This window comes from Bombyx mori, chromosome 4 (genome assembly GCF_030269925.1).
Source record: "Bombyx mori chromosome 4, ASM3026992v2".
NCBI classification, from domain to species: domain Eukaryota; kingdom Metazoa; phylum Arthropoda; class Insecta; order Lepidoptera; family Bombycidae; genus Bombyx; species Bombyx mori.
In genome coordinates, this window is record NC_085110.1 from 920,062 (window position 1) to 936,975 (window position 16,914).

The 16,914-nt window shown below is 38.9% G+C and overlaps 1 protein-coding gene across 2 annotated transcripts in view; it reads left to right on the forward strand.

The window, feature by feature from the left end:
- Nucleotides 1-16,914, forward strand: part of LOC101746347 (laminin subunit alpha lam-3) — a 150,379-nt gene that overhangs the window by 105,838 nt on the left and 27,627 nt on the right. For both annotated transcript variants that reach the window (XR_005244604.2, XM_038010598.2), the window contains exons 19-22: nucleotides 13,660-13,766; nucleotides 15,357-15,528; nucleotides 15,912-16,076; nucleotides 16,543-16,727. Coding sequence is in view for 1 of the 2 variants with exons in the window: in XM_038010598.2 (XP_037866526.1) it covers nucleotides 13,660-13,766; nucleotides 15,357-15,528; nucleotides 15,912-16,076; nucleotides 16,543-16,727 (629 nt within the window). In the remaining variant the exon portion in view is untranslated. The remainder of the gene's footprint in view (nucleotides 1-13,659; nucleotides 13,767-15,356; nucleotides 15,529-15,911; nucleotides 16,077-16,542; nucleotides 16,728-16,914) is intronic.

A 16,914-nucleotide genomic window follows, 5' to 3' on the forward strand; every position in this document is an offset into this window, starting at 1 on the left:
CTAGCGAAGATAGCACGTGTCTGAGGTTGTTTGAGACGTGTACGCGTCCTAAAAATAACAGCGTGTGCCAAAAGAACTCCTAGTCCCCTTACTGCTTTACCGATGGTGAATATACGGGGGATTCCATAAGTAGGAATCTCATATAACTTTGTCGCCCAAATAGATTAGTACATACTAGACACCTACAAAAAGTATTTGCCAACTAAAAGAGAAAAACGGACATCATCGGCCTAGTTAGTATCATGGACAACAGCAGACTAACGACCACTAACATCGCCCAGTCAATAAAACCAGAAATCTGACACTCACTATCTTTAAACATTAATTGAAAGCAACAACCAACAATAGTGTCAAACGATAAATCGATTTATAAAGTCGATATCCAATAACGATCCTAACGGAATCGACTCGGAGTTTTAGATCTTATCGATTTCCCGTATCTCAGGAGGTCTCCGATGCCAATTATTACTAATGAGTGTCTGAAGCGTTGACTAATTAGCTAACCAATTAATATTCTGCTCACATTACGTGGAAGTGGTACGCGCTAATTCTAATTATGGGAATAAATGACTAAATGTGAAAATCAAAAGAATGATTGTACGTTCAAACAAACTAAATAAAAGTTCCTAATCGATGACTTAGTACATTGAGTACTTTTTTATTGCTATTGTTAGCGAATGGCTACCTGATGGTGAGCGGTTAAAGTTGACAATGGACATCGGCAATGCTAAGCATTAAAAAAAAATTGCCATCAACGCGCAATAGGTGGTGCGCGAGTATATAATTATAATAATGTCTTCTCGCATTAAAACTGTATAAATCTCAAAAATGACTAATTTTACAGGTTTAACATGTGATATTTTTAATATTAATCATCTTTGCAACATTTATTTTTTATTTTTTACCAGTTACATTATCTGTCTTTTACAGTAAGATAAAATTATGTATTAATTTTGTTAATAGTAGTCAAAATATAGGAAACAAAAAAAAAAAAACTAAATTTCGCTCTGTGACAGTATTTATGAGAAAAATACTGGTGATACTAAATGATTCCACATATTAACTCTATTTCGAATATTTTTGGAAATTGCACACTTTTAATGTGGAGAGACGAAATGTGTCATTTAGCAATAGACAGAGCGGCTCATTGCCGGTACTTACTCGATAGATTCCGATCGAACCCTGAACGCATGGATCGCTATCCGGTGTCCCGATCATAGCTATCGTCTACGTTTTATCATACTCCCTCATGTCTCCTATATTACTTATCTAATTTTGTGCACGGATGCTTATCTGAGTTTTTAGATGCCCAAGAGAACAACGTCCTAATAACCTCTGTCTATGGCTTACGGTTATAGTCGAGCATTAAAGCTTCATATTAAATCGTTTGGGGCCGCCTAAAACACCATCCATTACCAATTATGGAATTTCACGTTTTTTATTTCTCCGTTAATTAATCCAATTACAGGGTTAATGAAAAACTTGTAAAGTCTTTATTTCGGGTTAACGATCTCCTAACTAGTTTGAAGACATTTTTAATTCGATTCAAACATAATTTATTTTAATGACGCCTTTATCAATTCCAATATTTGAATGTGCGTTAAAATTTTGAATTAATAAATTCGGAATTCGTTGTAGAGGTTTTTAATACGCTTTTATTAGCTTCAGACGTATGTATGTTTGTATGTAACGGAATCTTTGAACATGATTTTGAACCCCTTCAAAACGTCGGAGTAACTCGAAATTTAATATACTTATTAAGGACCGGCGACAATTCAATATAAAAAATATAGAAAAAATTTTTTTTGCAAAAATTGAAATTCAACTAAAAAATGAAAAATAAATAATAGTTTACGCTATTTTTTTACAATAAAATCATTTTTTCTTAGACTATTTTTAATTCAAATTTATTAAAATTTATTTTCTATTTTTTAGTTGGATTTTCTATAAAAGCGTATTATGTTAGTTTTTTTAAACCATTATTTATTGAACGTTCAATTTGACTTCTACGGACATGTTTATTGTTATTGAAGACGATGATTGACAGATGAGATCGTCGAAGACCCGTTGCTGTCGCCTGGGTCGATTACATGAAGGTTTTTTTTATATTGCTTAGATGGGTGGTCGAGCTCACGGCCCACCTGGTGTTAACTGATTACCGGAGCCCATAGACGTCTACGACATAAATGCCGCCACCCAACTTAAGATGCGAGTTCTAAGGTCCCAGTTTTTACAATAAAACGGCTGCCCTACCCTTCAAACCGAAACGCATTTTTTTAAATGCCCTTATAAGCAGACGAGCATACGGCCTACCTGATGGTGAGTGGTTACCGTCGTCCATGGACTTCAGCAATGCCAGGGACAAAGCCAAGCCGCTGCCTACCGCAATTACTGCTTCACGGCAGAAATAGGCAAGGCGGTGGTCCGGACGTGCGGACACACATGACCTCCTATCACCAATAAAAAAGAAGTCAAATTCAAATGTTATTGGAATAACAAATGTCGTATCAAAGACAGTCAGACGCAGTGCTTCCACTTAAAGACAGTAAGTGTGTAGTTGAGAATAAATTTTGTATTTCCTTCGACGGTACCGGCTGTTTCATATTATCGTGCATGAAATTTTACCGTCTCGCCTAACGGTAATCGTGGATCGGCCGTTTTGAATAACAAATCTCACTCGTTCCACAATACAAGTTCAGGTTGTGTTGTGTAATGCGGACGTTTATGAGCCGTTGTCGCTTGTTTGGCGACAATAGCCGAAGACGTAAGATGTAAAAATGCATTTTATTTGAATATTACGGATATAATGTGGGTGTCGGATCGTAGTATTTGTGACTGACTCAATAACAATGGAAGCTATGTACTTTGAGTGGATAACTTTGACTGCGATGTAGGTCACCGGTGCCCTACGCGGCGCCATTTTTTTTATTGCTAAGATGGGTGGACGAGCCCACAGCCCACCTGATGTTAAGTGGTTACTGGAGCCCATAGACATTTTTTTTATTGCCTTTGTAGATAGACGAGCATACGGCCCACCTGATGGTGAGTGGTTACCGTCGCCCATGGACTTCAGCAATGCCAGGGGCAGAGCCAAGCCGCTGCCTACCGCTTAATACTCTCCACAAGCCTCGTTTGAAGAAGGACATGTCATAGCGCTCGGGAAACACCGTGGAGGGGAGCTCATTCTATAGCCGGATGGTACGTGGCAAAAAAGACCTCTGGAAACGCTCTGTCGATGAACGCAGCGGTTCCAGATAATATGGATGAACTCTGCTCCGATGGCGGGAGGTGCGGTGATAAAAAGGAGATGAGGGGATCATCTCAAACAATTCTTCAGAGCACTCCCCATGGGACATACGGTACAAAATGCAGAGGGAACCGAAGTCCGAGTCCGTAAATGGGCGTAAAGTCAACGTTAAAAAAAGAGGGGGAATTGACGGACTCAATTAAGAATCTCGACACTGTACATTACATTCGAGGAGCCAAATTATGCGGTCGTTTATTCGTATATTGGTATTTAAAGAATCCAAAGCCTTCGACTTAAACGTCGTTTATTTAACTTTGCATGTCGTAAAACGGTTTCAAAGATGTAATAGTCATATTCGATGCGATCACAGCGCCCACGTGCCCGTTGGCAGTGCGCAGTCTAGCCAGAACAGGTCCAGACTGTGAATAACGTTAGAATGATTCACTACATCCTTTCGTTTCATTCATTAATATCGTTATGCACAGCCCGCGGCTCGGCACGTTGTATTTGCCGAACAATATTTTATCGTATGCCATAAGGTTATAGAAATTCAGGATATAGAAAATATAGATATTGGTTATGACTGTGCTAGAGTTCAAATGTTTTTCTCAGGAAACACTCTTCCTCCTCTTCCTCAGGTCCTTTCCCCGCTGCTGAGGGTCGTGGCCATCTGGTTTAGACAGGATTTGATTTTTTATTATGTCTTCCCAGCTTTTTCGACCAAGGAAAGACACGAGTAAATAATAAGCACTTACGAACGACTGCTGTAAACAAAAATCGCATGCAATATAAATAAACTAGCTTTTGCCCGCGACTCCATCCGCGTAGAATAGTTACTTTGGCATAACGCTAAATTTTACCCCCACTTCATTTATGTAGAAAGTGAAAATATTTTTGAATTTGAAACATTCTTTATTGGTGCTCCACTTGTATTGGTTTTAGCGTGATATAACCTATAGCTTTCCTCAATAAAGGGGCTATCTAACACTGAAAGAATTTTTCAAATCGGACCAGTAGCTCCTGAGATTAGCGCGTTCAAACAAACAAACTTTTCAACTGTATAATATTAGTACCTATAGACATAGACAATAGAAAATTCGTAAGCCGTAATGACTCGTAGTAAGGCGTATTGTGAATCCTCTCACGTGACACATTTGTCGCAAGGTAACTGCTTGCAACAGAGTTGACAGCAATTTGTTCAACAAATTATGCAATATGTGGCCCCTATGCACTTAGCATCAACACCTGACCCCTGCACAAGCATCGTTGACTGCTTGCCATCAGGTGGAACGTATGCTCATTTATCCATTATTAGTAGTCCCACATAGTCAAAATTCGACTATAATTTATTAAAATTATAAGTTCGAACATTATTAAGATTCAATTGTCAAAGACTATTTAATATACTAAATTAATCACAGATTTCGCCAAAACTACACTTTAGACAAATGCTAATAAAGATAAACAATATTTAATCTATTCTCAATTTGACCACAGACTATAAACAATAAGAAAAGTTTGACAGTAAACAGATAGTTGTGCATGCGTGTGTGTGTCAAAAAAGTGGTAGTGTGTGTGTAATGTTTTTTTTATTAATTTAATGTATTTTTTATGCACACTTTAGAAAAATATTAGCATTCTGCACTCCTTCTCTATATTCTATATAAGTGTGGGAAATTTCATACTCCATCGTCCGCGCAATTTTCGTAAAAAGGGATACAAGTTTTTGCTTCACGGAATAATATATAGATGGCAATAAATACAACAACAATATAAATCGCTTGCAGTACATAAATTGAACCACATTTGGATCAGATCAGCGATGTTTTACTGTTTATAACAATGCAGCCCACTTGTACATAGTAATACGCACAAAGCTTCATTCATGGTTACATTAGAACGATAACATCTTGCACAGACGTCAGCGGATATGTACACAGGATAACTACATAATTGTGTAGGCTGTTGGCTTGGCGGTATCGTGGATAGCTTACGAATGAAAGCTAAAGCGTTCGCAATGGTAAAAACAGATGATAAAAAATATGGAATTTTTATGGTAATAGGACGTCTTGTAAATCCGCACGAATAGGTTTTTTATTTTTATTCCTTAGGTACGTGGACGAGCTCACGGCCCATCTGGTGTTAAGCGGTTACCGAAGCCCATAGACATCTACAACGTAAATGCCGCCACCTACCTTGAGATATAAGTTCTAAGGTCTCAGTATAGTTACAACGGCTGCCCCACCCTTGAAACCAAAACGCATCACTACTTCACTGCAGAAATTGGCAAGGTGGTGATACCTACCCGTGCGGACTCACAAGAGGTTCTGCCACCAGTACAAAGACCCCGCCTATTTATGCCGCGAATGTAATGCCTTCTAGTTTTCTGGATGCCGCAGCCTTGTACTATAGAACTGAGACTTCGAACTCATGCCTTGAAGTGGGTGGCGTTATTTGCGTTTTTGATACATGGGCTCCGATAACCAACTAACATCAGGTGGGCGGTGAGCTCGTTCCCCCACAAAAAAATAAAAATAAAATTTGTATAAAATATATGTGTAATATGCGTAGACCGATAAGTTCAAACGACTTGACGGATGACGATTTTTATATGTAAAATGGTAATTTTTTTTATTCAAATAGGGATTTAAATTTGACAACATTTATCTAAAAAAAAATAGTTTCTCACCTTGTTTTCATATTCCATCTCGTTTAGGCTTTAGAAACAATATATTGAACCTCTAGAGGTCAAAGTCAACATTTAAGATAAGGTTTTATTGGCGAATCTCCTGGCGTTACCACATCCCATGATCCGGTTCAAATAACGCTTATTATTAATTAACAGCATCGACGTTAAATAAACTTTAAGAACGGGAAAGGAGAAGACTACATTTTTACTTGTGATGGTTTTCACAGCCCATGGACAAATGCCGTCACCCACCTTGAGTCATGACGTCGAATTCTTTATTGTATTGTATGACAGATGTTCCATCTTTCAAACCGGTACGTATGCTTTCTGACCCAATTAGGCCAGTATATAGGTATTTTCTAAATTATAAATTTACATCTAGGTAAAACATGCACTGACCAATCTAAAGCCTTCGTCAAACAGAACGCGTACTTAGCGCCGCGTACTTAACGTCGCGCTCTTCTAATTGACTAGATGGGTCTAACGCTCCTTGACGCAACGCATTCGCTAAATCATAGTGCCTTTCGATAGCAGTGTAAAAATTTAAAAGTATTAAGAAATCGGGTGATTCAGATGTGGCATTGTATAAGCATGGATATTTTCTAACTATTTATATCATTTTTTCGGACATTATCTAGTATTTTAATACACATTCACTCGGGCGCTAAAATAAAATTTGTAAAAAATTACAACGCCTGACGTCAAAGCGTCCTAACGCCGCGACAGAGCGCTGCGTACTTATAGCGCTGGGGCTCTGTTTGACGGTATGTTACCATAGCAGTACAACACATCTCGGCGTCATAGCGCGGCGTCAGTTTAGCGGTCTGACGCGGGCTAATTACGCGTTCTGTTTGACGAAGGCTTAACTTCGCCAGAAAGCAATATTTTCGGGGTAAAATGGTATTGGAATGAATCATTATTAAGAGCCATACACGTAATACGTTAGTTCAAAATGGATGAGACTTTTCGGGGTAACGAATTACCGGTTGAAATTACTCGTGTGGACAGACGGTCCGGTGATAGCTACTCGCTTAATTACATTGTGATTAACCCACTCAGTTTCTCGCCGGATCTTCTCAGTGGGTCGCGATTCCGATTCGGGAGTAGATTCAGCGAAGCACTACCCTTGCTAGGGTAAGTGTTAGCAAATACACCGTGCTGAGCCCCGGTGAGCTCAAACATACATTGAACCTTTACTCCTCAAGCTTCCTAGGATGGCAAGGCAAAAAAACATGGTTTAACTTCGTGTTATAAGTAGTTGCTGCGAACAAAGATCGTTAATTAAAATCTTATCCCACTATTTTATATTAGGTCGATGTATTGAGTTCTGCGGCTTTTGTTATAAATAGAACTTTCAACTTACTTCAGAAGGTGAAAGTCGTATTGACGTTACAGATAATTAAAGAAAAGTTTTTCTCTACCTTGACCCACGAAAATGAGGTCGACATAAGATTTTATTTCACTGTTGGTTAGTTAGTGGAAATTATGAGAATTATCTATCAAGAGACTAAATTAAAAACAAACATGAGCGTGAATCTTAGTAGTTAATAATAATATAAAAATTATTTGCATATAAATAATAAGATAATACTCGTTTAACAAAAAAGTGCAACGCATTCTTAATTAAAAAAACATTGAATAATTGTTATTCTGAAACATACTTTATAATAGAATTTAAATCACTATTAAAATCTATTAGTGCTAACATAGATATTTTAGTAAAATCACGTTCAGTCGAGTATTATAAATTCGCACATAAACTTGGATAATTAAGAACTGCTCTATTGTATTTATTTAATACAAACCTAACAACACTTCCTTTCTTCTTCGCCTCCTGAGGCACATCAAAATAAGCTAATGGTAACTGATCACTCTACTTTTAGACAAAGTCAATGCCAGGTCCACAGACTAACCGTTACATGTCGCTGAACGACATACGAGTATTGTCGTTATATTATACTTAGCGGTCATTAAGTGATGCACAAACAAACTGATTAAAAATCCATTTTATATAAGCAAATAGTTTAGATTTATCATAGTTCTCACAGAGAGCTATTCTTGGCGGAAGCCTGGAATGCGGTAAGTTTGTCGTGACCGCCACAGCGAGCATTCAACAATAACACGAATGCAGAAGGCGGACTTTTTGATTCGCAAATAACCAATAGTGGCAAACATGATGGAACAATGGTATTTGATAACAATCTGAAATATTTTCAACACAGTGATCTAATAGTACATAAAAATCTAAAATCCAAATTATTTTAAAGCTCTATCAGCCAATACTAATATCTATATAACTTGTTGGTACACTGAAGACACTGACCAGAACAGACATTAATGGCAGATTGTTTCGGTAGATCTTATCTTTTTTTAATATATTAAAAGCTCCTTACTAGCGCTTCGCCCACTGAGTTTCTCGCAGGATCTTCTCAGAGGGTCGCGTTTCCGATCCAGTGGTAGATTCTGCGAAGCACTGCTCATGCTAGGACCAGTATTAGCAACACCTTCGGTTTGAGCCCCGAGAGCTCACCTATACGCTAGGGTAACAGTGTATAAGTAGGAAGAAAAAAGCTCGCGCTCCCTTCATTCGCGTTTTCGCTATTCGCATATTAAAAAGACCCAATCCCTATGTTCGAGGTTAAAGATCTCATTATTCACAGATGTTATCGGTATATACACATTGATAAAAAGGATTCCTATTTGTAGGTAACCAATCGAGTATGCTTTGTAAACACACTTTTCCATATTCACGATCTCTGTATTCGCGGTATATTTACAGAACGTATACCCCGCGAATAAAGAGCTTTTACTGTATTTCAATATAATTTGATCATTGTCCATTTATTCCTATAGATGAACAGACGAATGACGAACGAATTATGGGGAGATAAGGGACTTAATGGTTCGGACAATTTTAGCAACAGAATTGAGAAGAGGATACTGAAAAAATGTCTGTAACAATAATACCCTCTCCACATTTTCTTAGTAGTAGTAGTAGTAGTAGTATTATTGGAACCATAATGTGCGATGAACGAGCATCATACAGTAAAATCACGCATCCACGATCGATTGTAATTCTTTGCGATCACAAATTTATTCGCTTTATAGTATACATACCAGTGCGCTCGGTGCGAGTTTTTTAACGTTCTCGATAGCGTAAAAGTTAACTCAAATTTGTATGCAGTTGGAACAGCTCCCCTAGCGGCAAACGTAGGTAATCATACCAACTCCATACAAATTTGAGTTAACTTTTACGCTATCGAGAACGTTACAAAAGTCGCACTAGGCACACAGAGCTATTCCTTTACCAGATTACATTAAAAAACGTACACTAATTAGACTTAAATACAGCTAAACAATTCAAACAGCACGATACAAGCTGAAATAATAATATATTATAAAGAGTCGGTTGCTACGCCCACGGCGATAGCTGGAGACTGCGAGTCCGACCGGAGTGGGGCTCGTCCACTAAGTCGAGCGGAAACCGTCGAACAATTTCCATTTTCTAAATCGGTGATTTTTGTAGCTTGAAATATTATTTTAACTTTTATTCCCCGAATAATGAAAATTCTATAATTATTACGTAAGCTTCAAAAGAGGTCCTACCATCAGTAATTAGGCAAATTATAATTTTGTGGGTTTGATTTTTATTACACGAATTCTAAATTAGTGTACTTGTTAACTGGTCGTAGGTCGTATTGTAAGCCCGTGCTAGTATGTACCACTTTGCTACTTAGTTCTACGCATTCACTTATGATCTGTATGAGTTCCGGTACGGTCTAACAAAAAACCACAAACAAATTAAAAGAATTTTATACTTTATTTTTATGAGATATATTCTTCTTTGTCTCCACCTTATCCCACTAGGTGGGGTCGGCACAGCGAATTTTTCCATTCCATTCTCTTCTATCAGCCGTCATCTCAATACTCACTCATCTCTCTCTCATATAGGTATTCACACACTCCATCCATGTCTTCTTCGGTCGACCTCTTCCCCCTCTACTTTGCACTACCATATCCATACATCTCCTAGTCACACGCATCTTCTCTCTACGCATCACACGTCCATGCCACGCTAACCTAAAAGAGATATTCAGATACTGAAAATATTATAGAGACCAGTCGGTTAAAAAATGTTAAATGAACGTCAAACTTTAAAGAGGAAATACTCAAGTTGCGGCTATAATGAGACTGTTTATTGAATACCGACGTAGGGAACGCGCGGAAACGCCTAGACTGGACGTTTCGCTAATTGAAGCCGTTTGTTAACTAAACGCTACATAGTTATGCTTTTATTAAATCCGCCGACGAAAAAACCAAAGCGTATATTTTAGCGGTAACACTTCACATTGTGTTTTTAACTTTATAAACAGAGCATGCAAGCTATTTGATGATAAGCGATCACGATGGTGGCTTCTCGTGTGAGAATTTCGCATCGTATTGCAAAATAGCAAGTACATTCGAACGTATAGTTTTAAGAGAGTGGTCAGGCCACTTAGTCTGTTATCGTCTTAAGACAGTGCGGTAGATAACAAGGCTGTTTGCATCCAAGCACTAAATAGATTCGCCATGGCTGAGCAGGTGTTTGTTCGGAAGCAGGGTTGATGCAACGTACATAGACCCAGATGAACTCAACAGTTGCGATGTAATATTGACACAGTTGGCACGTTCCGTTGCTACTGTGAATTGTTCTATTTCAATTTACAATATTCGAATAGCAATGGCGTACCAAAGCTTTGGTCTCGTAAATAAGACTACGGTTGAATCGAGAAACTCACATTTTTTAATAATAGTCAATATCTTCTAAAAATTGTACTTCAACTATAAATACTAGGATAGGAATAAAGTCACTAACTCAATGTTATTTTCTTTTTAGTAAGAAATAACAACAATTGTGTCAATTAGCACATTATAATCTGATTTAGCATATACAAAAACTTATCGACAACACTTTCAAAGTTCACTGCAGCAAGCTTCGTAATAATAAGATTGGTGAATGTTTGACAAGCAAAGATGAGATATAAGTTTTAACTCAAGATCAACAATCAGAGCCCACAGCTATCAAACCGTGGCATTCAAACAACAATTACTATTAGTAGGCAGCAGCTTGGCTATGCCCCTGACAGCTATTAGCTAAACACCCAGTTACATAGGACAAATTGTGAAAACACCTCCACCACTGACAAATCCTCATTACTTTAAGTCGAAATTCCCAGAAAGACGTACCTGTGGTTCTGGTTTTTGACCTGGCTATTGTCCGACTATTATCACGTTAGATCCTCTGGCCAATAATTACGAACATTTTTCCTAGTGCACATTATTTATCCGAAAAGTAGTTTTTAATTACCAATTGTTGGAAATGTAACTGACTCTTGGCTGGCTTGCTGCCGACTTTGCCTAGTAATCACCATCGCCCGTTGGCACTATCAATACCAGTCATACCACCGTGTTGTTATCTACCTTATTACTCTTTTCAATCTCCTTTGACAATAAACCATAGATTGACATGATAGCACGTCATTGACATTACACTGTCGAAGATAAATCATTTGAACTCACTACGTTTCTCTACTGAATATACAAAGACCATAGTGATGTATTCACGAACCTAACAATAGCAACACCGGTTAATAAAACAAACAACCAAATCTTTAACATCTGGCAACACTGTTTTCATGTGTTGCAATACTAGCTACAATAATTACGTACAGCCCGCTCCGAAATGTTAAACTCTACCGCACGCGCGGCCCAGTTTACTGTTTAACTAGTATCGTACAAAGAATAGAAATAACTAAATGATGCAATTAAAATAGGGATGTTTAATTGTTGGAATCATACCTCTATGATTTGCGTTCGTTATGAGTGAATGTTAAATGTTCTAGTTCTATTTGTAATGTTTAGTTGTTTGGCTACGAATTTTGATTGCAACAGACCAACTGAATGTTGAAACGCGTCCATCAAAGAAATTATCGTCAATACTATTCGATTTGAATGTAGTCGAGCAAAACGTATGATGATGTAAGCTTCTTATCTGATGTTAAGTTTCCGCAACACAAACAAACAAGGTGTTAGCAGATCGTTCTCTAAACTGAGATTAGAGTAAAGCATAAAAATATTATTATTCATTTACCAAATCATAAATACTGTTTGTTTGACATTTCGTGAACCCGCAATGGATTACGAAGGTAGATTATATTTTGCTGTTCATGGCACGCAATGCAAGATGCATTCAATTCTCATTCCCTAATCGATTTATAGTGTTATTGTGGTAGGAGTCACAGTCTTCATTTACGAGAGCAGTTCTCTACGCGTAAACCCCGCGTATGCTACAGCGTGAACTCCAGCGTCGAACTAGAAATATAAATCAGAATGTTTATTATTCAAACAAGCCTCCACAGGCTTTTAAGCCTTCGTGACTTCACCATCGATTCGGAATGCAGACAACACACTAAAATTACAAATGATTATTAAATCAGTACCTACATTGGAAAAGGATCACTTGACCTAGAAAAGACAGGTCACACGCATTAACGCACACTAGTTCGTATTGTTGCTTGGTTATTAACATGAGGTCAATGATTGAGACAAGTGATCCCAGCCTGCACCGCTTCAACACATTACGTATCACACGTAACAAATATTTAATTTTACAATAAAATACACAAGAAAACGTGCAACCAAAAAGGAACTTTTAACTCAATAAAACAGTCAATCGGTTTTATCTTCAAACATAATTTAGTATTGCAAACTGCCTCCGTCTGAGATAATGCGTTATCAAGAGTCAGTTACATTAGTGTAAGGATTAAACAGATTGTGCTGATGCGTCGAACCTCGCGATTCGAATAAAAATTAAAAAAAAAAGAAGACATTATCGCGACGCAAACTTGAATACAGTTTTATTTTATTGCTCTCAATGAGCTCAACTTAAGTAGTGACCAGAACCCATAGACATCAGGACTTAAGTGCCACCATGGACTCTGGGACATGAGTGCTTAGTCCCAATTTCATTGCAAAACGAGTGTCTCATTCTTATAAACAGAACACAGATATAAGCGGTAAGGGGGCCACCAGGAGGTCTCACAGTACGCTCTGCCCCCCACAAAAACAGATTGGGGATCACATTACGCAGATTCAAAACTCAAAGAACGCTACTGCTCTTTTCCCGGCTTAGCCACCAAACTCTTACCATGAATTACTGAGCGTACAATTATTCACATAGCGGTACCACTGTTTGCATCTTTTTGCTGAATTATATACCACGGTTCGAAAGATAGGGGAACCATGACTCCAGTTCCGACCTGCACGTTACGCCTCAAGGTGAAATAGCAAATAAGAAAACAATCATCATGGTGCAGGTTCCTAATACCCCTCCTCCCTGAGTCTCGCATTGCTCATGTCTGAAGGTCGTGACCATCTCTTCCCATTATCCTTCTCTGGATGATGTTTCGCCATCTTCCTCTGTTCTCGGCGGTGTGTGGGGTATCGCAGACTATGGTATCCAGAGTGATGCGGATTTGGTTGGACCAGCGCATTGGATTGCGGCCACCAGATCTTTTGCCTGCAATCTAGCCATCAATTGTTACCGCTCTTTCTGGAAAGGTGACCGAAGAACTGAAATATCCTGTTGAGGCAGATGGTAGAGAGCCTGGTTTGGATATTGAGCTGTCATAATATGGATGCGTTTTAATACTAGGTGCTTCAAATTCCTGTCTCCTTGTTTCAGGTTGCAATTGTTCCTCAATCGGTGCTGAAGGCAACTCGTGCGACATACGAACGGGCCAGTGCCGCTGTAAGTCCCACGTCACCGGCAGAGCCTGCGATGTGTGTGACGTGAGTTCAAACTAAACTTTTTAATCCTTTCTGAGGCAGTAACAATAAGGCATTGTGCCTTGAATTTATTTAAGAATCTCGAGACCAAAGAAAATACAACGGAAAATTATTAAACACATTACAAATGATTAAGCGCTTCAAAAAATTATATTTTAATTTTTATTGCCGTTGTAGGCAGACGAGCATACGGCCTACCTGGTGGTAAATGGTGACTGTCGCTCATGGACGTCGGCAATGCCAGGACAACAGCGAAGTCGCTGCCTACAATTTAAATTAACAAATAAAAGCGAATATTTTTAATGATTTTTTAAAGTCGAAAAACATTTTAACTCTGTGTTGCCGACGCAGTACAAATTCGAATTAGTAATGGAAGTCGTTAACCCAGATAGATACGTGTGCAAAGCGAAATGTCAACGAGACGCTTCCAGGTGTTAAGTTCGTTAGCATTTCAGTAAACGTTAGGAGTACGAACTTAAAACTGTAGGCTCGTCCTCCCATCTAAGCAATAAAAAAAGTGGGCGGTTGAGCTCACGGCTATCCTGTTATTAAATCACCGGAACTCAGATATCATAACCTGGATAAGGGTGGCTTTATCTTAAAAATAGGCTGTCTTACCCTTCAAACCGTTCAAAATAGTCTTCAAATAATAAAAACAAAACCACAATGTTATCATTCAGTAACACTAAAGATTGCTTCGGACTTGATTCGTTTATTTCGCTTTATGCTTCAGACCACCCGCATAAAATCCACGCAATTTCCTTCCAATACGAATTTACAATGCGACAGCTGTGTTTATTGTTTCGTATAAACGGAAATTCAAATCAGAATTCACCGGTTTTAGGGCATTGTGGTGGCGTATTAGATACGGCTGTGCACCGTCCGCGTCATGCCTAGAGCCGACTCGGAGCGTTCTTGCGTCCTAGTTTGAATAATAGGACAGTTATGCGCGATATAAAATTGAGGATTCTTGAACTTACTTCAATAAACCTTCGGCTTACACGGTATATAAATATAGTATAAAAGTATACTCTTCGGTTTTCGTGCTGCACAGAATTTGTGCTTAGTCAGAGTTTCTTAACTTCTCGATCGCGTTAAAATTAACTCAGAGTTGTATGAAGTTGAAACAGAGCCCCTAGCGGCAAACGAAATGAAGTTATTCCAATTCCATACCAATTTGAGTTAACTTTAACGCGATCTAGAACTTTAAAAAACTCGCACTAAGCACACAGAATTCAAATTACTTTACGTTTTCATCTCGAGTTTACTATTTATTAAATTCAATATATGTATTTATTGCGTTTTTTTTGTGCCGTTTCGAATAATTTACAGTCCGACGACCACAAAATAATAATAAAAAAGTAGTTTTAATTATACACAGAAGTAATACTTCTGTGCACGAGTATCGAATACTGAGGCACATATATTATATGGACAATAATACAAGAACATCAAATATTTATGAACTAAAGTTGATTCCTCCGACCGGATAACTTAGGAAAACTTAAAACTCAAAATTCCACAGTCAAAATTAATTTTATGTGCCAATTGGAATAACTCCAAATTAAATCAACCGAGTTCTGTTCTTAACAGGAAGGCTACTGGGGCTTGGACAGAGGTGGCTGCAGACGGTGCGAGTGTGGGTCTGGCGCTTCGTCATGCGACCCCGTGACGGGAGTCTGCGCCTGTGCCACGGGGGTCGGCGGAGTGCAATGCGACCGATGCTTACCTGGATACTACGGCTTTGGACCTGCCGGGTGTTTGCGTAAGTTTACTTCTTATTAATAATAGTGTTCGTTGCCAGTGATGACATATGACACTGAGACGTGGTCGCTCACAATGGGCCTTATGAGAAGGCTCAATGAGGAGATTCGCAGGAAAACCACGGTAACCGATATAACTCAAAGGATTGCAACATTGAAGTGGCAGTGGGCAGGACACATTATTAGTAGAACGGACGGCCGTTGGGGCCAGAATGCTCTTGAGTGGCGACCGCGTACCGGAAGACGTAGCGTGGGTAGGTCTCCCACAAGATGGACCGACAAGCTATAGAGGTTCGCGGGGATCCACAAAAAACTCGGAGCAATTTAAAAATTTTAGCTTCTATACTTTTCGTTCAAAAGAACCAATATGTTTTCTCTTCCACAGTTTGTCCCGTTTGCTCGGAAGGAAAAGTTTGCTCTCCGACTAGTGGTCGTTGCGTGTGCCCCGGAGGGTCGTTGGGCCCGGGCTGTAAACAGTGCGCGCGTGGGTACTGGGCCACGTCGCCAGGACACTGCCGGCCCTGCGCTTGCGGACAAGGAGCTCTAAACAGTAAGTATTACACCAAAGATAATTTCATTGCAAACTCAATACAATCTGTGATAAATGAAATGAAAAAACTTTGGAATGAGCCTCCCCTCTGTGGTGTTTCCCAAGTGCTATGACATGTCCTTCTTCAAAGAGGCTTGTGTAATGAACTTAACGGTAGGCAGGGTCTTGGCTCTGCCTTTGGCGTTGCTGATGTCCATGGCCGACGGTAATTCACCATCAGGTGGGCTGTATTCTCGCCCGCTTACGAGGGCAATAACAAAAAGTGAAAAGTTTTTTGATATTACAATGTAAAATAATTTTATTTATTTCTGGTATTTAATATTTCATAGATTTTAACCGTTGTCTTTATCGAATTTGACATCGACATTATCATGACTCGTATCGAAAATAATTATGATTCCATTAATCTCAGTTTTCATGTCGTTCGTGACCTCTCTTGACAAATCTTGTTTTTTTACTCGTTCAGATAACTGTAATCCACAAAGTGGGCAGTGCAAGTGCAGACCTGGCTGGGCTGGGCTCGTATGCGACGTATGCGCGTTCGGACACCACGGACCCAAATGCAAGCCGTGCGACTGCAACCTCGCTGGCTCGAAGGGCTGCAGCTCGGACTTGTGCCCTTGCGATAACCGGGGAAGATGTAATTGCAAGGTAAATTTAAAAGCCTGTATTATTTAATTGCAGAAAACCTGCAGATGCTCTATATACTGAAATTAGCGGGATCAAGTGGATAATGAACTCCATAAACATCCCAAAGTGTAAAATTCAAGATTATATGACTGCTTTCTAACACACATATGGATTATTTACATTAATGTAGAATTGGGCTCGTGGTACA